The 26834-nt window shown below is 37.4% G+C and overlaps 1 protein-coding gene across 2 annotated transcripts in view; it reads left to right on the top strand.

Moving 5' to 3' along the window:
- Positions 1 to 21306, top strand: part of LOC309510248 (NACHT, LRR and PYD domains-containing protein 3-like) — a 50702-nt gene extending 29396 nt beyond the window's left edge. For both annotated transcript variants that reach the window (XM_082185044.1, XM_082185043.1), the window contains exons 7-8: positions 16846 to 16892; positions 17362 to 21306. In XM_082185044.1, the coding sequence (XP_082041170.1) occupies positions 16846 to 16892; positions 17362 to 17933 (619 nt within the window). In that variant the 3' untranslated portion in view covers positions 17934 to 21306. The remainder of the gene's footprint in view (positions 1 to 16845; positions 16893 to 17361) is intronic.
- Positions 21307 to 26834: the final 5528 nt, after the last annotated feature.

The following is a 26834-nucleotide window of genomic DNA, read 5'->3' as shown; positions in this document are numbered from 1 at the left end:
TAATTACGTTAAGCATTGTCGAATACACTCAAATGAGATCGACTCAGAAAAGACGTCAATAAATGCACACGTCACCTGTACATCATCTTTGTTGCATGCACAAATTATGATCACTAATACAAAATAAAACATCTGAATTTTGCACACATAAGTTGAAAGCAATTTGTTTGTGGATAGTAAAACATATCTGCAACATTTATCAAGTTCACGGATAATTGTGCGTGCATTACGATACTAAAATCATAATAAAGTATACTACAAAAAATCAGATGAGTCCAGAATATGAACGCAATGCGTTTAATTTCATGTTAAGCATTTTCCTCTCTATAGAAAACCATTATAAGAACGCTAAATGTGGCTTAATGCAGATTAGAATGTCCCCTTATGTCGAAATAACAAGATATTATGTCGAAAAAATGGCTTATGTCGAAATAACGAGATATTTGTCGAAATAACAAGAGATGTTATGTCAAAATAAGATATATTATGTCGAAATAAGATATATTATGTCGAAATAACGAGATGTTTATGTCGAAATAACGAGATATGTCGAAATAACGAGATATGTCGAAATAATAAGATATGTAGAAATAACGACTTATGTCGAAATAACAATATATTATGTTGAAATAACGAGACATTTATGTCGAAATGAATTTTGTCAAAATAACGACTTATGTTGAAATAACAAGATAAGTTTTCTTTTTTTTTTTCACCTTCCGTAATAAAATGAAGTTATTTTCAATAAGTAATTTATCTGTTTAGTCGCAGGGTAGCGTTGACAAAAAGTTTGTTGTGCAACACTTTGCAGTCACAATGGTGCTGTATTACTGATGTATTGGTTTTATAACACTGGTTATAGGAACCCAAACAATAATAATATTAATAATGATGTTTATAATTATTATACAATTTTTAAAATAGCAACACAGTAGCAAACAATAAAAGTCGCAAAACATAAATGTATAATTAATCCAAAGTTTGAACATTTATGAGTAGGCTAAAACATCTTCATTTGAATGTGCGTTGTGTGACTGTTTACAGTAAGCCTACACGTTGCTTAAACACAGTGAAAATAAAGGCATTATATAGGAGGTAAATTTGACCAGCTATGGCGATTTTTGGGTATAAATGCCACGGTTTTAATCCGGTTTTATATAAACAATTTTTTAACACCAAGGGATTGTAAATAACACAATTTTAGTGTTAAATTTACGTTATATAAACAGCAGCTGTGGTTGCAGTTTCTGTGAAAACAGGCTTGCCTCATTACAAATCTAGTGAAATTCTAATCGTCTGTCCACAAACATGTTGGAAATTATGCAGTTATGTGAAATTATGTTAAAATAAAGCATAACTGGTGCCTGATGTATTACCTAATACACATTAAACTCACAGCACATGCAGAAATGGAGTTTAATCTGTTAACTGGGAACTGAGACACTCTGAAATCACCGGATCACAACCTGATCGCATGAGCAAATTGCACACTTCTATATGCTTTTTTTTTTTTTTTTTTTTTTACTGTGGCGGGATTTGATCTGTAAAACGTTTTAATATTCACATCATTATAACTTCCACTTTCTTGTACTGTGAATGTGGAATGTGCAGCTAAGGGAAAGAACAGAACCAATGGGGGGATGTGGGGAGTGGGCCAACAGAAAAGTATTCTCGTCGCTTCATAATATTAAGGTTGAACCACTGTAGTTACATGGACTATTTTAACAATGTTTTTACTACCTTTCTGGGCCTTGAAAGTTGCAATGACGTTGCTGTCAATTGAGGGACAGAAAGCACTCAGATTTTAAAAAATATCTTAATTTGTGTTCCGAATGAATGAAGCTCTTATGGGTTTGCAATGACATGAGGGTGAGTAATTACTGACAGAATTTTCATTTTTGGGTGAACTAACCCTTTAAAGCGTCTTTGGTGTTTCCATGGTTTCAAAATAAAACGGAAATCGAGGGTAGCGCGGGTATGATGTCATTGATAGGCGATGCATGGACACGGTCCGTGTCCTGGTTAAAACTGCTTATTTCTCATGTGGGATAATGTAAGTACACAAAAAAAAAAAAAAAAAATATATATATATATATATATATATAACATTATTCTAGTGGTTTTGGGATATTTTAATCCAAAAATCTTGCATAGTGTGCCTTTAAAGGTCCACTGAAGTGCCTTGAAACACACAGCTTTGTTTGATGCATTGATGTAATTTCCACTGAAATAAAAAATATAAATACACTATAAAAAAATCACACTCCAACAAATAAATCACATTATAAAATAAATGTTTTTCTCCAAAACACGTCGGCCGCAATTATTGGCACCCCTAGAATTTTTTATGAGTAAAATATCTCTGAAGTATATTTACCAGGGGTGCCATTAATTCTGACCATTAAAATATATATATATATAATATATATATAACGCATTCGTTCCAATGAACTGCCGTAGCTAAGGCGACATCTAGTGTATATATCTATCTATGAGTTCGCACGACAGTGTAATTTACTTCCGGGTAAAGATGGGATCAGTCAAATGAAATACAATAAATATACAAATAAATATTACAAATTAAAACATTAAAAAACAAAATGTCGTCCAATTTTCTGATACTATTATTTGATGACAACAATACATTTGAAAAACAAAATACATCCATTTCTGCTTTTTTTTTCTTTTAAACATTTTTTTTTATTTATTTTTTTTATCTTTCATTCTGAAATAGAATAATAACTGAACGAAAAAGTACACGGACCACTTTCAATAACAGCATCACACATTTCAATTAACGAACAGTTTTAATAAAATAAATGAATTCCCTTAGCCTATATAGAATAAAACAAACTGTAGCCTATTATAATAGGCTAAACAGAACAATATCAAAGCAACGCAACTTAACCCAAAATACAAGCTCAGGCAATACAAACTCCGCTGTTCTGTGCTCTAGCCAGAGAATACTCCAGTTGCAGGAATACTTTAGTAGGCCAAGAAGAAGCAAATATATTTATTAAGTATAACGAGGTTGGGTTCCTTCAACTGTCCATCCTATTAAAAATTGCTAGGCTATATAAGATAATTGTAAAAAAAAGTATTGTATTTCGCCAGATTTTAGTGTTGAACATATTCAAGCGCGAATGAGAACCGTTTCGAGGGGGATGCCAGGTATGCAAAAAAAAAAACACACAGAATATTCGAATATCAGATTTTCAAATTGAATACCAACGCAGAATATTCAAATATTCGGGTCCAGTCCTATACATAATATTGATCAATCAGGGTTTTTCAACCGTGGAAACAGGCCAATAAAACAGCTGGAGAATATTTACCTCAGGAAATTGATTTAATGACCATATAGATAGCACGTTAGTTGGCTAGAAAAATTAGCTATAGAGAGGAGTATTTTGCTAAATATGTGCACTATATTACATATTTATTGTATTTGTACTTATTTCATTAAAATATTATAATGTTATTATAATAAAAAACGCATTATATTTAATTGCACTAGTGATATAAAACGCACACACACAGGTCTGTTAACTTAAGCAATACTTTTAATAAGGTAGTCTAATATTTTTCCGACTAACAAATGACTGACACAGTAAAGGGTAGATTTAAATAAAGAAAAATGAAATTTAAATAAAGAAAAACGAAATTTAAATAAAGAAGTGAAATTTAAATAAAGACGAAATCAAGTTAAATTAAAGCTGCAAGCAGCATTTATCGGGGTTCAAGCTGTTAAGGCCTTTAAGGTTTATAAGCACAAAAGCATCAAAAGTTATTAAAATTTATTTAGCAAGCATGTAAACACTGACATTATAGATGAAAAAGACCATTTACAGCCAATGCAGGCAATTTACCATAGGAAATATATGGTTTTAAAGCTTTTTAACAGTTATAGCGCCACCTTTTGTCCGATCTCCATAAAATTTGGCATGCTTGTTAATGATGTTATGTCACATATGCTCACCAATTTTTGTGAAGTTCTGAGTTTTCATTTAGGATTTATAGGCATTTTAGTGTATTTTGCCACGCCCCTTTTATAAATTACCCTATTACAGCCACCCAAATGCAAAAGTTAAACTTTTTTTCGATAATTATTGATCTAGAGAGTCCAGAGAATTGTCCTAGACTGGTCTGGTTCCGATCGGGCGAAAAACCAGGGACTAGTTCGCAAAAGTAGGTTTTTAACATATTCATGAATATTTAATGAACGGTTTGATTGACAGCAATGGTTCTTGAGGCAAAGTTGTTCAGCATAAGCAGATCTATCAAATGATATGCATTTTGTGATGATAAGTGTAACACCACGTGATTACAGAGCCATAAAACTCGTTAGCGCCAACTAGTGGCCGATTTCTTTCAAAATTCTTACAGACCTCTAGGGGCTTGAGCCGAACATGCCCACCGAGTTTCGCTCCGATCGGACTTCGTTAACGGTGCTCAAATTTCATTGGCCAATGGCGGCCATGTTTTTTGAGATACGCCAATATCCTTTTAGACATACATGGCCCCTTGGGCCAAGACACTGCATACCAAATTTCAAGTCATTCGGAAAAACGGTCAGGTGTCTATATGTTTTTTTTTGTTTATAGCGCCACCATGCGGCCAATCGACGCAATTTTTTTACTGTGACCTCAGATTGACCTCTTACACATGTGTACCAAGTTTGGTGAAGTTTACTTAATTACTTCTTGAGTTATAGCCATTTTAGTAAAATAGGCTCCTCCCACAACGTTAATTTTGCACCCCCTAGCGACCATGAATCGAAATTTCAACTTTTTTTCGATAATTATTGATCTTCAGACTCCAGTGAACAATTCTGCACTGGTTTGGTTCCGATCGGGCCAAAAACCAGGGACTAGTTTGCAAAAGTAGGTTTTCGACAAAATTCAAAATGGCGGAAAATCTATAATGGCGGAAATAAAATCGGAGATATACGTTTTGTTCGCCAGGCGACCACCTTTCCAATGATATAAGACACTTGAGTCTATGACTTACCGTCTAGGAGTTATGAGCAGTTTCGCGCTTTTGGTTGCTATAGCGCCACCTATGGGCCAATCGGGCTCATATTTTGATAACCTCTCCTCGATTTTTGTACTACCATCTGGCAAAGTTTCAAGGTTCCAGCTCTTACGGTTTGGGCTGCACGATGCGTTTTACGGCGGAAGAATAATAATAATAAAAATCAGGACGATTACAATAGGGTTTCAGCACTTCGTGCTTGAACCCCTAATTAAAAACGAGATTAATTTAGATTGATAATAACGGGTATAAAGGCTAATACATTTTGTTTCTATTATTCTATTTTCCACAATGTCAAAGCAACGCAGCTTAACCCAAAACACAAGCTCAGGCATGCACTTCGGTCCACACAGACTCCGCTGTTCTGTGCTCTAGCCAGAGAATACTCCCGTTGCAGGAACACTTTTAGGCGTCGGTTCTATTGCTAGCATGCACGCGTTTTCCGCGTGGCTCGAGCTGTCTCACGCAGGCAGTGTGCAAACTCCAACCTGTTAACATGGGAGCCAAAATAAAAACGAACACGCCACGCAGCCAGTGTGTCGCCGGCCTTATTCAAGTGCGAATGAGAACCGTTTCGCGGGGGATCCCAGGGGCCTGTTTCAGAAAGGAGGTTAAGTGAAAAGTTAACCCTGAAATGAGGGAAACTCTGAGTTTTCTGTTTCAGAATGGGAGGTATGTTAAACCTGAGGAAGCAGAGTAAGTCAAGCCTGTTTCTGAAAGAGAGGTAACCTATACTCCGAGTCAGTTACCATGGTAACTTACTCTGTGAACCTAACCTGGCCGGGAGCAGGTTTTCTTCGGTAAACCCAGAGTTTCTTTCGGTCTCCTCCCCTTTTTAAAGAGGAAGCGGTGTTTAAACACCTCATTCATTCTTTCAGTAAATTTTTATTAATAAAATGAATCTTTTATTAATAAATAAAATATTGCTATTTTTACTGCTGTTTTTTTTATTTTATTTTTTATAAGATGAAGTCTATAAAACTCCTTAACTGGCAACTGAAAATACAGTAGTAGATTAGAGTTACATAATGTAGTTCTAAACAAATTCTACAGAATTAAACTGTGGCATTTACTGGAAATCACTGAACTCTGTTCATCTGTGCACCAGAAGTTGATGGACCGTCCTCCTGCTGTTCTTCCACACTCTGAGGGCGGGGGGAGAGATAAGAATACCCGTTTATACTTAGATTTAAACTTAGATTCTATAGGCTACTCCACATAAAAATGTGAAAAAATGTGAATGTGTAGATTGTTTGATGTGTAGACAGTAGACACATAATGTTAACATTACCGCTGTAGGCCTCTCTGTGGCAGCAGAAACTATTTATCCCCATCGTCCTGTGAAGATGAGCATTTGGTTGAGTATAACTTTATAACACTATTTGTCATAATTTCTGGTGTATTGAGTAGGCGACTTACAACTGCCTGGGGTTCTGTTGGGACAGGAGGCTCCAAAAGACAGATATTACCATCAGAATCTGTTGGGACCAACAAAAATCCTAACCCAAAGTAAAATAAATGGAAATATCAAAAATAGCCTATATAAAAAATAACACATATGTAAACCTCTTACATTTTATGAAGGCCCTTGGATCTTTGGGACTGGCTCTGAAGTCCGTCCAGGAATTCCCTCAGCCAAAAATGCTGCAGCACTGCTAGACACTGGATGCTATTTAGTTATTTAATATCTCAAATGTTTGTTAAGTCAGGTAGCCTACACCCATGATATGCTCAAGCCTTACTTGACTGAATTATATTTTTATATTTAATTTTCAGCTGCTGCCATGTTCTTTTAATACCTGCAGGATTGCACCTACATGAAAATTTAAATTAGGTTGAATAACATACTGTTCTTCCAGTTTCACCTCTGATATTATAACAGTTGGGTAAGTTACTTGTATTACTAACTACAAATGACATCTTCAGCAGTGTAATTAGATTAATGTAATAATGACTATCTTTAGAAATTATTGGTCTACTTATTACTAATTACTAAATCCCACGTCAACCTTAAACACTTGAACAATACAAGGAGGGACAAGAAACTGCACTTTTAATGCTTTCAAATAAACAAAATACAATTGCATGAATTATTCTTGAATTGACCAAAGTGTGTAGAGGGAGAAGGTTACATTAAAAATATAACTTTTAAAAATGTATGTTAAATAGCCTATACAGAATTGTTCTATAGTCTAATACAATTACATCAGATTTAACTTTAAATTACAGAAGAATTAAGAGTAATCCCTTTAATTAAATTACAGTATTTAGATTACTTGGTAATTAATTACACCCATCACTGTATAACAGTAATTAAAATGTAAACTTATAACTTATAAACAAAATAATGTTCGTACTCTCCATATGCCTGCAGAAGCTCATCCAGTTCTGCTGGTGAGAAATATGAAGACCTCTTTTTGTCTGGCGCTGTTGCCATGGTGACTCATAATATCTGCGCTCCACTGATAATGGCTTTTTATAGTTGTGGTGCACGCGCTTAACTCAGAGTCAGTCAACTCAGAGTTGATTGAACTAACTCATTTCAGCTGTTCTGTAACCGAAAACTCAGAGTTTCCCATCTCAGGGTAAGTCAACTCAGAGTTCAAGTTTTAACTCAGAGTTGGTTGAACCTCCTTTCTGAAACAGGCCCCAGGTGTGTAACAAAAAAAACAAACAAAAAAAACAGAATATTCGAATGTCAAATTTTCAAATCGAATACCAACCCACCGAACGAATATTCGAATATTCGGGTCCAGCCCTACTATAAGTTATCACGGACGTATCGCATGCGATAATTAATGTGATATGGCTCAGCTTGTCAGTTAACTACGGCTCTGTGTAGTAAATGCCGCTCCATCTGAAAGCAGGTGATGGTGATTTACTACTAATCAAGAAACCGGCTTTACTGACGAGATGCGCATAACAATGTCATGCGATATATCGCCCAGCCCTACTTGATTCTTGTCTGTTTGTTACCAACACCCTGGTGAAGGCCAGTGGGCCGATACGCGTTGGTGTTTTAATGTTTTAGTCCTCAAAAACAATGAAGGCTTTTTAACTTTTGCATCCTACTGAGTGCCTGGACCTGGATTTTTTTCCAATTCTTTTTTATGAACATTTAACCCTTCCAAGACCACCAGAGGATACAAGGGATACCAGCAGGGCTCCAGTTCCCGTTTGTCTTGGATTTCAGTAAGTTGGCTCTCTCAAGCCAACTTAATAAGTTTAAAAAGGATTTCAGTAAGTTGGCTTTCTCAAGCCGTTTGCTTTTCAAATGCACTGTGCGAGTGACTCAAACTCACAATGCGTGCAGAGACCATTTACTGAATGCTCCAAACTATGAAACATAATTTTTTACCACATTATACATATCTACGTTTGAGCAGATATCCACAAACACAGTATTTAACAGTAAACACTCGTCTAAACATTATATTCACCATATTAGAGTAAACACTCATACTAGCCTACTTTTGAATCATGCTGTGTGAATCAAGCTGCAGTCCGTAGTTTTTCCTCTTTGTCGCCATCTCTGTTCGAAATCTGCAATTGCAGTTATTCGCGGAATTATCAACTTTACGTGCGTTGTGCCTCGGCATGGCACAGCGTGGATGAATCCAATGTTTTGAGGAGAATGTGCAGCTGTCAATCACAGCGCCAGTGTGGATACTGTCATTCAGAATCACAGATTCTATTTTTTGGAAGTATGACCAACATAAGAATTTTCACCTGAAAATGTCATCTGAACAAGTAACATCCACTTTGGTTCTGACCAACTAAGGGAAAAAAGCATTGCAGTAAATCACGCCGATTAAATCTAACGATCGCTTATCATATCACGTCATACTGTGCAAATTATACTTTGTTCTCAAATTGTTAATGTTAACAACATCAGCATTGTGTGACTACATTTAAAGCCCTTCCGATATTTATCCTTGTTTTCGCATGGGCCTGTTGCAGTCTCTTTTTCTCTGTAGCCACTCCGAAGTCTAGTAGGCTACCGGATGGGAGGGAAAAAAAAAATCACGAAAAGTGTGTATTTTCGAGCACTTTGATCACTTGATATAAAAAAAAACAACACATTTCAGCGCTAGATCGCCCTAAATGAATGCTATGCTAGTTAACTGGAGATGTTTTATTTATTTGTATTGGTACATTCGTGCCGCAAGATAATGTTAATGTGCTCAACGAGCAGCGGGTGCTGCCGTGAGCCCCTCCCCCATCCAAAAGCACTCACAGGCGGTCAGTCTCTCAGTAGCCTCGTGCAGCAGTCCCAGCCTGCAGTCCGAGCACAGAGGAGACACATGCCACTCCGCGTCCAGGCTGCAAATGAATCGCGCATGCGCATGGCCGCCGCCGTTCCCGCCCTGGCTTACAGAGCGGGGTGTAAATGTAAATGTTTCTTCACTCACTCACACAAAAATAAGTTACTGCATTTGACTCACATAACTCCATTCACTCTAGTCTAGTCTCTTGCCAAGTTCGCTTGTGCCAGCTCTCGCTAATCTTTTTGTTAACAATCTCGATATCGATTTACTTAGGCCTATACTTCAAAACCCAAACAGTATTTTTAAAGACTAATCCCACAAACAGTATTTTTAAAGACGAATCCCACAAACAGTATTTTTAAAGACTAATCCCACAAACAGTATTTTTAAAGACTAATCCCACAAACAGTATTTTTAAAGACTAATCCCACAAACAGTATTTTTAAAGATTACCCCCATCTCAGCCCTACCCAATAATTTTTTAACTGCTAGCTAAGCTAACTACCCCTCTGCCTTTTTCACCGTGTTGCAACACCCAAGATCGTTATTTTGTTCATTTTATTATTTCGTATTAAAGATCATGCCTAAGTCCCGACTGATTAGCCCCTGATACTAGTCTCTCAACATAGCCACACACACGCACACATTGTTACATCATAGCCTAAACTTTATTGAAAACACAACTAATCCACATCCAAATTATTTCAAAACCAAACAAAAATGGAGAGATTTCTAGTGAGGACCAACAAGGCAACCGACGCACCACCAGCTGCAAAAAAGCTTCGAAGGTACGATGAAGCATACCTGCAGTTTTGGTTTACAGTCACGGCTGATCTGAGACCTCGGTGTGTCGTGTGTGCCGAAGTGCTGGCAAACGACAGCATGAAGCCCTGCACACTAAAAAGGCACCTCGAAACAAAGCATGCTGGCATTAAGGATAAACCGGCTGAATATTTTAAAAGAAAGCTTGATGGCCTCCATCAGCAACAGGCAACCATTTCAGTGCTCAGCACTGTGTCTAAACAGTGTTTGGAGGCATTGTATGTAGTGGCCAAAATAATAGGTAAACTGGGTAAACCGCATACAATTGCCGAGACTCTCATTTTGTCGGCTGCGCAAGACGTGCAGAATAATGATAGCAGATGGTGCAGCAGCTAAACTCGGTGCAATACCACTGTCCAATGACACAGTTGCTAGGAGAATTTCAGACATGTCTAATGATATCAGAGCCTCACCTATGTCAGGTATCTGCGGGACAAGGTGATTGAGGAGGATGTCCTGTTTTGCTGGCCTCTTCAGTCGCACACTACAGGAGAAGCCATCTTCAATGTCCTTGATATTTTTATCTGCGAAAATGGTTTGGCTTGGGACCAATGCGTTGGCCTATGCACGGATGGTGCGCGGGCAATGACGGGCCGTGAGCGTGGCCTAGCTGCTCGCGTTCAGAAAGTAGCTCCACTTGTGAAATGGACACATTGCATGGTCCATCACGAAGCACTAGCTGCTAAAAAAAATGCCGGTTCTCTTAGACTCCGTGCTGAACCAATCCGTGAAAATGATAAATCTCATCAAATCACGGCCGCTAAACTCTCGCTTGTTTGGGGTCCTCTGCCAGAAGATGGGGTCAGGGCACGAACAGCTCCTTGAACAACAAAGAAATACCAGGTTCCCATTATTTCTCTTTCTTTGCAGTGAGCAATTTACTAACACAAACATGTTTAGATTTTTGCATGACAGGGCAGCTCTTCTGAAAATGCTAAATGTACATTTATTATTACATTAGTTTGTCTCTCTCTGTGCCCATTTTGATTCTCAATAAAACTGTTTTCATTGGTATATTTTTACTGTATCTGTTGTCAAACAACGGAATGAATATGAAATGGTGACTGAAACGCGACCCATGACGAAGACATAACCAGCTCTCCCTTCCAAGATGTTAATCTGCACAAAAATCCTGATAATCGAGCCGTCGTCTGATGAAATCAAATACACATAAGATAAAGACAATATATGTGCTGTGATTTCGGCTATACTTGCATGTAAAATTAGAGAAGCAACATAATATCTGTTTTTAACTGAATATCTGTGTTTAACTGCGAGACGCAGAGAGAGAGAGGCGTGCGCGCGCATGCTGGGAGAGCAGTACCAGCGGTACCGGTAGATTCTCAGAAACTAAATAAGGTTTGGGTGCTTTTTTGAAGGGAAAATATCGCTAAAGGGGTCTGCAATGTCGCTAAGTTGGCAACACTGTGTATCTCCATTTCTTCAACTAGGGGTTGGGCCAAGGGTCAAACAGAAAATACACGCTGCGTTAATCGTGCGTTAAAAAAATAGTGCCGTTAATATGATTTTGCGTTAACGCGTTATTAACGCGCTAACTTTGACAGCACTAAAATATATATATATATATATATATATATATATATATATATATATATTATATATATATATAAATTAGTCGTCGCATTCTTTCTAGTAGTTCCCTCTCAGTGACATACCTGACTGAAAGGCTCATTATGCAGGTCATTGTCTTCTCAGGTGTGGATCAGAGCATTATTCATGATCATTCACGCCCCCACGCATATTGCCTGTCCAAACAAAAAGTGTCTTGCAAAATTTAAATCAATGTATTGTTTTATGTTGATGATTAGGCAGGATGATTTTAAAATAATTTTGAAGCAAATAAATCTAGGCGACAACATCCATTTGTCAAAAGTCTTGTGGACACATATTTAGTATGTGTTTTGTGGCCTTATTTCAGAAACTTTCATTAAATTTTTTTTTTAATAACCATGCATAAACATTATTCTCTTAAAAATACAAACATGTACAAACATGTTGCTCACATATTATGTCGCATCATGTTTATTTTTCTTTATTTGGCGAAAAGCACAACACTTTGTTTTTGTTTCTAAAAAAAGACACTTAACAGGATCAAATGATGTACAACACTTATTTGTTAGATCAAAATCAACAGAGTATTTTGACAGGGTTTCCGCGGGGCATTAAAAGTCATTAAATGAATTTTGCGATAATTAAGGCCTTAAATGGCATTAAAAAGCATTAAATTGCAATCCTACAGGCATTAAAATCGTTTTGAAGAAATTTGTATATTATCAATTTATTTGAATATAGCCTTCATAATTAATAAATTTTATTTGCTGTCGCAAAATATGTATGTTAGTGTGATTAAAAACATGCGGAACCAGTTTGGTGATTGACTCCGGCCAGAGCAAAATTGCCGTGATGCGGAGATGACGCGGGCGTATTGAACAGCAGGAACAACAGGAATAAAACTAGACCAAAAAATGGGAAAGTGCAAGGAAGACAAACAATTTAGGACATGGTTGCAGCCCGTTGGTGGTCAAAATAAAGAAGGATTTTGCAGCGTTTGTAAAAAGGTATTTAAGTTGGGTAGTTACAATGGGAATCAACGCCGTAAAATCTCATATGCGGTCTTGACAGCCACAAATCGAAGGAAAAGGGCAGACAGCAATTAACTATGCAGCATTCGTTATTTTTTGTCATCCTTTGGGTAGCATTACATTATATGATCCCGCTCTAATTCATGTAAATGCTTTTAAACGCGCTGCCTGTGAATGTTCTGACACACACAGGGAGAAAGACGCGTGTCAGTATCCTGCGCACAGACTGCGCGCCAGAAAACGGTTCTCTTTCACGCTTGAACCGATTATGCCAAAATATCTGTTTTGTCGAGAATCCTCATAACATAAGAGCATTCTTAAATTCTGAAATAAAGTCTTTAATGAACGCAAAGAGTTGTGAGAGAATGAGGCGCGTGTTAGATCCGTGTTTCTGTCTGCTGCGGCGGTCTTAAAGGGACAGCAGCCAATAAAGCTTTCTCTCAGTAAAGTTAATCACAGAACAAAGGGAACAGAGAAAATTGACACTGCTATTGACTAAATAACTCTTGTAGCTTTAATAAGCATTAGTATATATTTAATCTATCATTTATGCTGTGCAGACTGTTTGATAACTTTATTCAATTTATGTATAGCCTACGTCCTACCTGTTAGACAGGAAGGGCAAAGGTACATTCATTATGGATTTATGTGAGGATTGTTTGTTAAGTTCACTTAAATTAAAAGTTGTCATTTTTTTTAAGCCTAATGTTAAAATTTGTATAGCTTTCAATTACACTGTAATATTGGATGGCTATAATTAATGTTTAAAATTAGGGGGGAGAAATCATTTTTATCCAGACATCAATAGCTGTATTAGTATCAGTGAGACTGGCCTTTCTACATTCAGATTAACTGTGAAGTTATTACATTATAATATATATAAACTAAACCTATACAAATTTTGGTGTTTTTTTTAATTGCGGGAAAAATGTATGACTAATCGAGTTCATTTTTTTTTAATCAATTGACAGCACTAATATATATATATATATATATATATATATATATATATATATATATATATATATATATATATATATATATATATATATATAAATATATATTAATAAATATAAATAAATATATATATATATATATATATATATATATATATATATATATATATATATATATAATAAAAATAAATATATATATATATATATATATATATATATATATATATATATATATATATATATATATATATATATATATATATATATATATATATAATATCCGTGGTTAGTCATGGGTCGTGTATGGCATTAAAAATGAAAAAAAATGGCATTAAAAAGCATTAAATTTAAATTGAAGATACCTGCAGAAACCCTGTTTGAGTCTCTTTTGCACTGATAAGAAAAAAGCGAGCTGGTATGGCTGGTGCAACCGCTGACCCCAGGGGGTTAACCACATTTTCTTTATTTATTTAATAATAAAATTATTACTTTATAACATGCATGCTCCACCAAATAACTTAGGTTGTTTCATTATTGTTCAGCAAATGTCAATAGCTCTTTTTTTATTTTTCATGTTTATTTGGAAATTACCATAGTTTCATTTAGAGATGCACCGATTACAATTTTCTGGGCCGATTTCCGATTTTTCATTAAGTTTGACCTGCCGATACCGATTTTAGCCGATTCCGATTTCATTTTTTCTAACCACTTTACAACACACACAAATATTTATTGTATATCTTTTCTGTAATAGAACATTTTACAATTTGCATAGTACATATTTTTTTGAACAGATAAACGCTATACAATAGAACTATATAAATTACTCCAGGTGTGGGTAATTCACACACATCTAAAGTGCAGTGTGTTATGGAAGAACCATTTCCTTTTCACATTCAATATCCACATTTTTTTTTATACATGTATTTAGCAAACTAAACGTCTGTATGAAAACAGGGAATGGAGATAAAATAATATATAAATAAAAAATAAAATAAATATAGCCTTGCAGTATAAAGATATTTCTCAAAGCACACACACACAGGCCTATTGCAATCACTTGTACAAACTGAATAATAAAACAAGTTTAAATGGGTACATTTTCTATAAATATTAGTCTTCGTTTTCTTTTCTGACATAGCCTACTCCAGTTCTTGTTAAAACATGCAAATTTTGTGCATTTTGGGCACTTTTTTTGTGAAACCCTATTTTGTCCATCAAAAGTGTGCTTTCCCTTTAATTGAGCGTGAGCAGTGCAGCAAATAGACTCGGCGCTGAAACACGCGCTTCTCTGCTCGCGACGCTCCTGCTTGACGCTCACGCGCTGCTCCTGCTCCCGTTGTGAATGCACTCATTGGTTAACATGCACGCTGGAATAAAATATGCGCTTGCGGTCTGAACGGACGTAATTCACGAGGTTTCCTACATGTGTGTTCCATGTGCACGTGTGATGCTGATGTTCCGCGATGTTAATCATGCGGCGCCCGAGTGCATTTGACCGGCATAAAATCAGTATTTGTCAGACTGAACGGCCGGTCGCCGGTCACGGCCGATCACGTGAAAATCGGCCAATTCCGGTCACCAGCCGATCAATCGGTGCATCTCTAGTTTCATTCTTACTGTTACTTGCTTCAAAATGCGGCAATTGCAACTGTTTTTCAAAATGTCCCTTTGTGCCACCTGGTGGTCATTTCACGAATGGCTTTGAAATGCGACTGGTTTATTTTTGCCGCGGCAGCTAGCGCAGCGGTAATAAACATTCTGGTTGACTACCAACTGTATCATAGATCATGAAACTAAGCATGTTTGCTCAGAATGGCTTATTCTCCATGTGTACAAAGTTTTGAGGAGTTTGTGTACACAAGATGTAGACATCTACTAAAGGGTTGAATTGGTCAAAAAAAATGTATGTCTTTTTTCCAGCATGGTCTAGAGCAGTGGCTCCCAACCTTTTTCCAGGAGACCCCTATTTTAACATTCAAAATCTTTAGACTGGTTGTGGAATGGTGCGCAAGCTTAGACACGAAGTCGGATCCTTCCAACATGTATTGAAGCCCTTATTTTTTCCCATAATTGAAGCAGGATGCATCCACAGTTGCATGGAAAATATCTTCTTGTGTCGTTGTGGACAAATTAGTAGACAAAAGAATATCCTGCTTCATTTCGGCATCTTCAATGTACTGCACATTAGACTGCAATACGAACTGCTTCATCTGCCACAGTGGAAGTTTTATCAAGTTGTCCAGCACATTATTTCTGCTAGTCTTACACATGCAGGTTTGAGTATAGTTATGGTATTAGACTTTTTTTTTTGAAAATTCTCTGGGTTTACGAAGTCTGTGTGTGTTTAGTGCTCTGATGCAGACTTCATGCTTTCATTCGCTAGTTTCTCACCACAGATTACACACTCATTCTCACCTTTTTAGTGCATGCATTTTCCTCTTCTGTCCTTTTTTTTAAGCTGCATCTGTCCATTCCCACTCTCATGATACACAGATAAATATGTGATGTGTGTATATATATATATATATATATATATATATATATATATATATATATATATATATATATATATAATGTGATGTGTATATAAAGTATCATTCCAAAGTTAATCACCTTTTAATAATAGATCTTCCTTCTGAGTTTTACAATTTATGTTCTCATTTTCGGTGCTTGGACTGGACCCCTAGTAATACATTTACATTTATGCATTTGGCAGACACTTTTATCCACATTGCATTTCAAGGTACACATTTACATTCTTATCAGTTCTTGCTTTCCCTGGGATTTTTGCAAGCACCATAGCTCTACTGTTTGAGCTACAGGAAAGCACTCCGCACTGAAAGTAATAATCACAACTGCTAGGTCACAAAATGAGAAACTTCTGTTTGTGGTGTATGTGCGCAGGTTTGGCTATATATGTGAGGGCCAAATGTCTTGACATTTTACTGGTCCTCACTAGATAAAAATAAATAAATAAATCTGCCAAAACATGTTTTTATTTAAACCAAGTGTTTTGTTTCTGTGTTTGGGAGTGAGGCTTGAGTTGGCCTTGGCCATAGAAAAATAGCATTAACCTGATATAAAATCAATGGTCTATGCAATGTCCTCACTAATATAATGAAATAAAACTGTGTGTGTATGTGTTTGTTTGTTTTCTAGTGTGGATCACGGAGGAGAGATCAGGATGTCAACAGGACCACGCAGATGTAAGTCCACAAACACACGGGTTTAGTTTTTGCTATTTTGTTATGTTGGCTTGAGAAAGCCAAGTGAAATGCTATTAAATTTCTTATTATTTGTGGTGCTTGCGAAGCTCACACACACACACGCGGGGCCTTAGGAACCCCATCTCTTTCACACACACACACACACACGTTGAATGACGGCCCTTGGGAGGCTCACTCCTGTTTGCCAGATCACCCAGAACACCCTACCAAACACCTAGCAACTACATAGCAACCACTTAGAACACTCTAGCAACCACCCAAAGTACCCTAGCAACTGCTTAACAACCATCTATCTATCTATCTATCTATCTATCTATCTATCTGTCTGATCAAGACTGTATTTCCTTCAAAATCTTCAAACTTTCTCAAGTCAACATCAAAGTTTGTCTTGAACTTTTTGATCTAGTTGTAAATGTTGGTGTTGTAATGTGTGTGTTCTTGTGTTCAGATGCCGTTGATCTCACACTGGATCCAAACACAGCACACACTGATCTCGTTCTGTCTGAGGAGAACAGAAAGGTGACGTGTGTGAGAGAGAGTCAGTCGTATCCTGATCATCCAGAGAGATTTCAGTATCATCATCAGGTTCTGTGTGGAGAGAGTCTGACTGGACGCTGTTACTGGGAGGCTGAATGGAGTGGAGATGCTCCTGAAATATCAGTGTCATATAAAGTTATCAAGAGGAAAGGAGAAAGTTTAGACTCTAGGTTTGGATATAATGATAAGTCCTGGAGTCTGAGATACTTTCTTAACAGATTTTCTGTCTGGCACAATAATAAGTCCACTGATGTTTCTGCTGGTTCAGGATCCTGTAAGAGAGTAGGAGTGTGTGTGGACGTGTCGGCCGGCACTCTGTCCTTCTACAGCGTCTCTGACACACACACACTCACACGCTTACACACACTCACACACACATTCACTGAACCCCTCTGTGCTGGATTTAGAGTTCCTTATTCAAACTCTTCAGTGTCTCTGTGTCACATTAAACACACACACACTGAACTCCAGAGAGATCTGTGATCAGTGTTTAAAGGGTAACTAAACCCCTGGTCAGAGCCTGACTCCACCCACTGGCAATATTTGAAAAATGCTAGAAAAGTGGGCAGACCCCAGCGGAGATAGAGGGGACGAACTGTGAGCGGGGGGGCGTGCACCTGAGACCTGCTGTCAGACTCTCTAAAATGGAGAGTGACTTACAGGGTCGCAAGACGACGTAAAGTACATGCATATGATGAGTTTTATCAGAGAATGGTTTTATCGAGTTGATGTCAATATCGCACGCTCTCTGTAGGCATATTCATATTTTGCCGCTATGTGAAAAAATTCAGCAAAATGCGCCGACGCGTTTGTCGACCCGAGAGGATTAACTTTAGCCTAACCATAAATTGTGATTAAAATATATATGATCACCCACATCAAGACGCCGCTGCGGTGGTGGAGTCCATGCAGGAGGAGCAGCGTTTGACACTACGTCGCTTTTCAGCGCGAGCTGTGTGGAGAAGCTCATTTCCTCCTCTATTGCGTTGGAGAAGCAATCACGCGTAAAATGCAGGTTTTTCTTCCAGGCCAAGTGCATGCAAACACTGGCGCCTAATTTACAAGTCTGCTGGAAAGCTATGTAGTTGCAACCAACAACACTACACCAACGTACCCTCCTGCCCACTGTACTAAATACAGATAAATCTACGCTAGCTCGTACCAAGGGCGTGGTGAGCTGGAACCTGCTTACGTCACCTGCCACCGCTTACGTCACTTGCCACCGCAAACATCCAATAGGAAAATTCAACTGCAGTAGCCACCGTTCAACCTTAAGAGGGCAGCACTCAGACGTTTTTACACCATATATTGTAAAATTAAAACACTTTATTCCCAAATGTCAAAAAAGTTACTCGAATCAATGAACAGCACCAATAAAGCCCCATTCTTACAGATCATTAACTAAAAAAAGTTGGTTTAGGGTTTAGTTACCCTTTAAACACACTGTCCTGTTGTTTGTGTGTGTGTGTGTCTGTCTGTGTTGATCATATTAAGAATATCAGCAGATGTTTTCTGGGTTTTTGTTTCTTTAAATATATTTTATCATCTATTGGTTCCAGAAGAGGAAGACGAGCCGCTGAGTTTCTGTTTCCAGTTTCATTTGTTTGGTCACTTTTGTTGTTGAGTTCTTGTGTTGATCTGAAGCCTGTGAAAGAGAGAATGACAGAGAGTTTGAATTGAAACTGTTGAACATGTTGTCACTCCCAGTGGCTGAAAAGTTAATTAACATCTTTGTATTCTCTCGCATTGATTACTGCAATACTTTGCTGCCCAGGGTCTCAAAAGCTACCCTTAAAAGTCTGAGTGAACCGGAAGTTGTAAATGGATTTTCTCCAGTGTTGTGACGTATTTCCCAGTGAAACGGAATATTGAATAGAGGAGCAGGGTTTTACTTTAGCTCCTCCTCTCCATCTCTGCTCATAGCAGACTAACGGTTTGAGGGGAGTGGTTAAGCGTTTTTAACCCAAGCCGTCAAACCTACATCATCAGAAAAGAAACGCCATTCCAGACCCAAAGTAACTTTTCAGATTTTGATTAAAGATTACCACGGCACACAATTTTTTTCTGTGTATTAACTTGCACGGATTATCCACCACAAGACTAGTAATATGCGCTAACAATGTAAATAGGGTCAATTTTGATTTCAGGGGTTCTTTAATAAATTACATTTGGTTCAAAATTCTGCTGCTCGAATCCTGTATAGAAACATATATTTCTTTAAGCATCATTCATAACATACTTCATCTACTCAGGTGACGACACTGAGAAAAAAGATGACAATGCTTACTCTTTCACTGAATCACATAAAAACTAACTATAATATGTATAATAGTTTTCTGTACAGGCAACTGATTATTGTTCAGGTTAATAGCTGTAAATGTGTGATTTGTTATTTCCAATAGCAGGAAGGCTTTTTCTTCTATGGTTGAGTGAGTCTTTGTAAGAATGGTCTGGTTTGGTTTCATCCAGGGGTGTGATTCTTCCAGATAAATGCGGAAATCCGACTTTTCTGAAAATTATGTTCTTGTAAATCATGTAAATCAAGCATTCTAGAATCTTTTTGCCTCTTACTATTTCTATGAGAAAATAACATGGGATACAGGGTTTTTTTTCTCCATTGAATTTTTTTGGCAGCCGCCAAAGCCTTATTTGAATGGTGATAGGTGACCGTAGATGACTGACTGCTGCGCTCGGTACAGGGCATTTGTTACTGAAAGAACGAGCATAGAGAGAGACAGAGCCGGTCGCGCGCGCACTATCACTGTATTCAAACTGCTCTCCCTCCATCGCGCATATTAACCAAAATCAATCGAGAATTGACACGATAGTAAAAGATCAAAAGACCAAAGTTTCACGTGGAGCATTTTTCCTGAATTACCGCTGGGTGTGACTTTGTACTAAAATAACGTTGCCTTATCCTCTCTGAAAAGCGTTCCGCACATTCAGCTGACATAAACCACATTTTCAATAAACAAAAAAAAAAAAAAACTATCCAGTGATGAAATGTTTTCTGTGTTGACACAAATCTTGTGCGATGTCCCAAACTTTTGGGATAATCACTCAGCGCGTGCCATAATGGCTCATCCGATTCGCGAACTAATGACTCCTTTGAACCGATTCACTTTAAAACAACTGATCTGTCCAATACTGAACTGAAGAGATCTGAATCGGTGTATAACAAATCGATAACACTAAATTAGTTAACATTAACTATTAATGAACTGCACTTCTTAATCTTTAAATAAACTTGCCTTGCCTTGCCTTGCCTTTATAAATAAACAGTATTTATTCAGCTTTATGTTAATTTCACTACTGGTAGACTTATTATAATCACAAATTTTCTTTGTTATTTAGCCTAATGCACAGTGAAGTAACATTAACAAACAACGAACAGCTGTGTTTTTATTAACAAAGATGAATAAATACAGTAACAAATGTATTACTCATCATGGTTCATGTTAGTTAGCCTAATACATGAACTAATGTTCACAAATTATACCACATTTACTCAGAACACCTTTTGCTCTGTATTTCATTAAATGTATACAAATGATGTGTGTGTGTGTGTGTGTGTGTGTGTGTGTGTGTGTGTGTGTGTGTGTGTGTGTGTGTGTGTGTGAGTGTGTGTGTGTGTGTGTGTGTGTGTGTGTGTGTTTGTGCTGTCACCGTATATGCGCCGTATATTTTACTGCTTTTTTGTACTTTGCCAATCACACCTATGTTCATCAGTGTGTGTTCAGGTCAGTCAGTGTGTGTGTGTGTGTGCAGGAGAGTCAATGATGATCAAACACCGTCTGACTGGATGTTCAGCTGGAAACACACACTGCATCAATCTCTTTATTTTCTGTTTCTATAATCCTTAAACACGCTTAAACACTTTTTTTCCCCCGAAATGTATAATAAATACTAAATGCCAAATAAATGTTCAGTGCTTCTGTCATCAGCTTTATGTCAGTTATATGAATAAGTTTTCTAGATTTTTTTTAGGTGTAAAAAGATAAACATCCTATTTAAAGATACATTTCCAGAGAATAAATACTGCTTCCATAGCAGAAATAACTTTAATTATCCAATAGTTATATATTTTAAGTGATATTGGCTCCTTTAAGCGTGTAAATGTTGTTAGTATCTTCTAGAATAGTAGATTTGCTGTAGTTGAACTATAAATGATGAGTCTCTTCTCCTGTGATTCTGCAGTTTCAGTCTCTGTTTCTCCAGCAATGATTGTTGCTTTAACAGTCTTGCGTTTGTCTTTTGTTCATCATTGGTAAGAAAGCATTTGCCATGATCAGAAACTGTAAAGTCACTCCTGGTGTCTTTTCCAGTCCTCAATCTCAAGTGTCTGATCGGGCTGAAGGTTTGATCCACTCAATCCAGCAGAGGGAGACAAACATTATTCACACAGCAGCGAATACTAGAGAAAGACAACATGAGCTCAACTAGAGAATGTCTAATAAGGGGAGAACTTCCACTCTCAGTAAACTTCCGGCTTCTGAACTGGTTGCAGTTCCACTGGTTCCACATGAGGGCGCTCACAGGACGAGTGCAGAATGAATGGAGGTCAATGGCGCTATACTCAAAATACACTTTTCTCAGGATATAATTTTTTGTCTAGTAATTTGAATGTTGTATTTGAAAGGAGATGCAAAGAAATTACACATTGCTGGGTGTTAGATTTTTTAGAGTCACTTATTTGCTTTAAAAAGTCTTTTAAAGTGTTAATGACGTCATACACATCGTACGACCAGAGACACTGCTTTACGGCAATCCTTCAGTCACTTTGGTGCTTTCACACTCTGCACTTTCTTTCCTCTCGAGGCATCGACAACACAGCTGACACAGGTAAACACACAACACAGCTGTCACAGGTAAACACACAACACAGCTGACACAGGTAAACACACAACACAGCTGACACACAGGTAAACACACGTGCTAGAAGAGTTTTTGTTTTGTTTGTTTTTGGTCCTGCTTCGGATGCCACGATGCCATCAAGCGGTATCTCTGGTCGTAATCAGTCCTTCACTGACCAATCAGCGTTCATTAGCAGAATGCTAGCGTGTTATGGGCAACAACAACTCAACCTGTAAGAAATCGAAAGGACATAAGTACTCGTTCATTCAACTTATGACCTATAACCTATGTTGAACTTGCAAAACTTACAATCAAATCTGAGATTTCTCAACGGCATGTAACGATATTAGCTCAAAGGGGAAATATTAATAATAATCCATAATTACTAATTATGATTAATTATTCATATTTGGGTCAGTTAATTAGATTAACTTTGAGGCAAGCCTTTGTTCTGTTACTCACAGTAACTGCCATGCAGGCTAGAATTGCGAAACATTATTGGATAATTCTTATAATTGACATTTCTCTGGGCCAATCGGAATCTTAGCACTTTTTCTCTTGGCCAATCGGAATCTTAGCACTTGCGTCAGAATCTTGAAGCACACACACAGCGTCAACTGAGCTCGCCATTGGATGAGGGATGAGACGCATTTAACTTGTTTTAGCACCCGCCAAAGTAAATTTTTGTCCCGCCAAAGTCTTATTTGATCGGTGAGTAATGTAGATGAACTGCTGCGCAGCACTTGTAACAAGGCGCATGTTTAACTGAAAGAACGAGCAGAGAGAGAGAGAGACTCGGTCGCGCGTGCACTCTCTCTTCGGAGCCAGGCGAAAGTGTAAACAAGACTTCACCGTCTCCAAACTAAGCGCTGTCTTGCTCTCTCTCCCTCGCACATATAAATCGACACGGTGGTAAAAGGTCGGAACACCAAAGTTTCATGTGGAGCATTCGGAGATTTTTTTTTTTTTTTCTGAACTACGCTGGTGTGAATTGTGCTAAATAAGTTGCCTTATCTTCTCTGAAAAGCGTTCCGGACATTCAGCTGACATAAAACAACACTTTAATTAAACGAAAAAAAACTATCCAGTGATGAAATGTTTTCTGTGTTGACACAAATCTTGGATGTCCATGTCCTAAATGCTGGGATAATCACACAACGCGCACAAACGTCCAATTCGCGAACTAATGACTCCTTTGAACCGATTCATTTTAATGAATGGTTAAAACAACTGATCTTTCCAACAGTGAACTCAGGAGACGTCTGAATCGGTGTATAACTAATCAGTAACACTTTACAATAAGGTTCTATTTATTACATAAATTACATAAAAAGTACAGTTTTCTTACTCAAGCTTAAGCTTTGTTTTTTTTGAAAAGCATATGACTACATTTTTCCACACAGTGCTATCAAGAATCGATAAGAAAATCGCTAAAGAATCGGATCGATAAGCAGAATCGTCAGTGGCATTATTATTGATAAAATCTTATCAATTCCCATCCCTATGTGAAGACAGTAAAATTATAATCAAACATTAAAGAAAATACATGTTTTTTTAATAGTTTTAAGAAGTTAAAAGATTAAAACATTTTGCTAACATGAGGTCTTATTGTGTCACTGTCAGTCTTTTTACATCAGTGCAAAACTAGGGTATGCAGAGACCACTATTCATCAGCATACATTGATTAATCCCATGGCATGTAAAAAAAAAAAAAAAAGGTGCGACCAAATCATATGCTGGTGCGACCAACTGAGAAAGTTGGAAGCACCAGTGGAAAAGTTAGTCTGGAGCAAGCGGCAACATTCTAATCTGAAAAATGAAGCCTACCCGGAAATGCGAAAAACTGCAATACATCGAAAATCCGCTAGGGACAGGTCCCAAAAGGGAGCAAATGTCCATACACCCCCATGTTAAAATGTCCGTTTTCACAGCATAAATTCATGTTTTTACAGGTTGGTCCCATGGACTTTTATTGTATTTTTCGATAGGTTCCGAGTGCCTGACAACTGTGAGGGGGGTGAATTTTTTTCTAACTCGTTAGTTTAGATCGTATTTAGATATAAAATGTATGACAAATAAGGGCGCGATTGACAGCTTGATTGACAGCTGACAACGAGCATAGGCTGCGCCGAGTGGAATTCCTGAAATTTGACGTCTCGGCCATGATCTGACACAACACATCATACCTGTAAGTTATCCTTTCTGAACATTTGTATTGAAATATGGCGCCGCCCATACCCCCCATAAACGGCCTCAAAACCGATCTTCAGAAGTCTATGGGTGACATCACAGACGCTTTGTCCATATTTTTTACAGTCTATGGTCTGGAGCCCTGGTGTTAATCTCTTGTTGCATGGGATGCGCTGCATACCTGGTAAACAGTCATTTCTAACAACATAGGGCTATTTAGATAGCAATCTGGCATGCTGGACCGCACGGCATCCTTAAGGCAAGAGTTGTCCGTTTTCTTGGTTGGATTTAAGAAAGGCAGTCTGACTCGGCCTGTAGGCCTGTACATTTTTAATTTTTGTAAATTTTTGGAAGATTGTTTCTGTCTCCTCATTGTCTCTCTCTTGCACATGAGGCCAAATTCTTTTTGATCGTAAAACCCTCTGTGTTTCCTGTAACAAGACACCGTCCTGCCAGTGTGTTAGCTTCACTTGGGATGTTAGCTTTTGGTGAAAGTTTCACAGTGAGTTTGCTGCATAGACTCCCATTCATTTTGCACTCATGGGCGATCGCCTCCAGTGGAACTCTGATGGAACTACAACCAAAATTTGGTACAATAGGACTTAATAGGGAGTGGCCAGGCTCTCACTGAGGGTCGAGTGAGTCAATTTCTCTCCATTCGGTTTAATCCAAGAAATCAAGTAGGAATGTATAATAATATTAGAGAAAGACCAACAAACTGTTTTTGTGAATCATCATTTACTAATCACTGCATACTATTTTATTAAGTGAATCAGTGGGCATTATTCGACAATAAACATTTAAAATAGTAGAATATTGTCACATGACCTCATTATGATTCATGTTTAATTCAGAGTCCAGTTTTCATCTCGGAAATTAATTATTTTGCATTATTCAGTTTCGAGTGAAAAAAAACCCATCTATATTTGTCAATCGTCCACTAATATCACGGCTGATATTTCATCAAGTCAAGCACAATGCATTGTGGGATACAGTATTCAGTTCAGTGGGCTCTTCTAGCAAATGTATTTGATCATTTGAATAATTCACACAGAAAATGTGCATAATGTGCTACGAGTTCACAAGCTGTATATCATTTGTTAAATCTCTTTAAAGAGATGAATGCGTGTTAAGATCATGTTCAAGCGTAATGTCTCAGCATGAGCTCCTGTATATGATGTGTGTGTGTGTGTGTCGCAGTGGAAACTCAATCAATAAATACTCTATTAATGTCTTTGAGTGTTGCGGTGAGCAGCATCTCTAACACACACACACTTGAGCTCCTCATGTTCTTCTACTCCACCTCACAGCAGCTGGACTCCTCGTTCACACACACACACACACACACACACACACACAGCAGCTGGACTCCTCGTTCACACACAAGTGTGCTGTTACTTTATTTAGATTTCATTTCTAAACCCTCTTCAGACTAACAGACCCAGAGCAGGACGAGACTCAGTTCAACACCCTGTGAACGACAAACTAGAGTTTTCTGGCTTTTAGTCCATGTCTGTTAGTTCTGAAGCCATTGATAAGCTTGTGTTCTCCAAAACATTGACAAAATTATATTTTTGCACATATATTTAAAATCCCTAAAGCCAGAAAGCTGTTATGACTGTGCAACACACAACTTCCCGTTAAAAGGAAATACATCAACACTCGATAGAAAAACACAGTTTACCTCTTTTCTTTAAGAAGAAATCAAAATAATATTTATTACTATAACACATAAATATTACAACAGATTATTTTTTAATGCCATCATAAACACAGATGACACTATAACACTGTTTCTCTGGCACTGAGGGAGAATATCATCATTTATGACTGACATCAGGAACCGCACAAGTAATATCAATATGAAATGTCATCAATATGAAAACGGTACAGGTGTAGTTTCATAACATCAGCAACATGAACCATTTAAAACAGCACTTTCATAGTGATACTTTGGTTAAATATTAAAAACTAATGTAGTTCTGGCTGATATTTACAGCAGTATTTGGATGTTATGAACAGAATGAAGCTGTAATTGTGTGTTTCCAGTTTGAGCTTTAAGGAAACTGAAATAACCCTGTCAGGACCACAACTATTTCTCACCAAAGCAGAAGATGACAGACGGACAGATGCTAAACCAAAATAAAACACTGGTAAACAATGGTTTAAAACGTGCTACTTATGTAACTATATCACATTAAAGATAGAAAGACAACAAGAACAAGCAACAACAAGAACAACTTAAATAACAGCATGAATGAATCCAGTTGAATTGCCTTTACTTTGGTTTCAGCACAATATTAGAGTTGCAGATTTGTCTGAATGGATCAATGAGGAAAG

This window comes from Leuciscus leuciscus (genome assembly GCF_965113295.1).
Source record: "Leuciscus leuciscus genome assembly, chromosome: 1".
Classification (NCBI taxonomy): domain Eukaryota; kingdom Metazoa; phylum Chordata; class Actinopteri; order Cypriniformes; family Leuciscidae; genus Leuciscus; species Leuciscus leuciscus.
The sequence above is the reverse complement of the archived record's forward strand: the minus strand, read 5'-3'. Positions and strand labels throughout refer to the sequence as shown.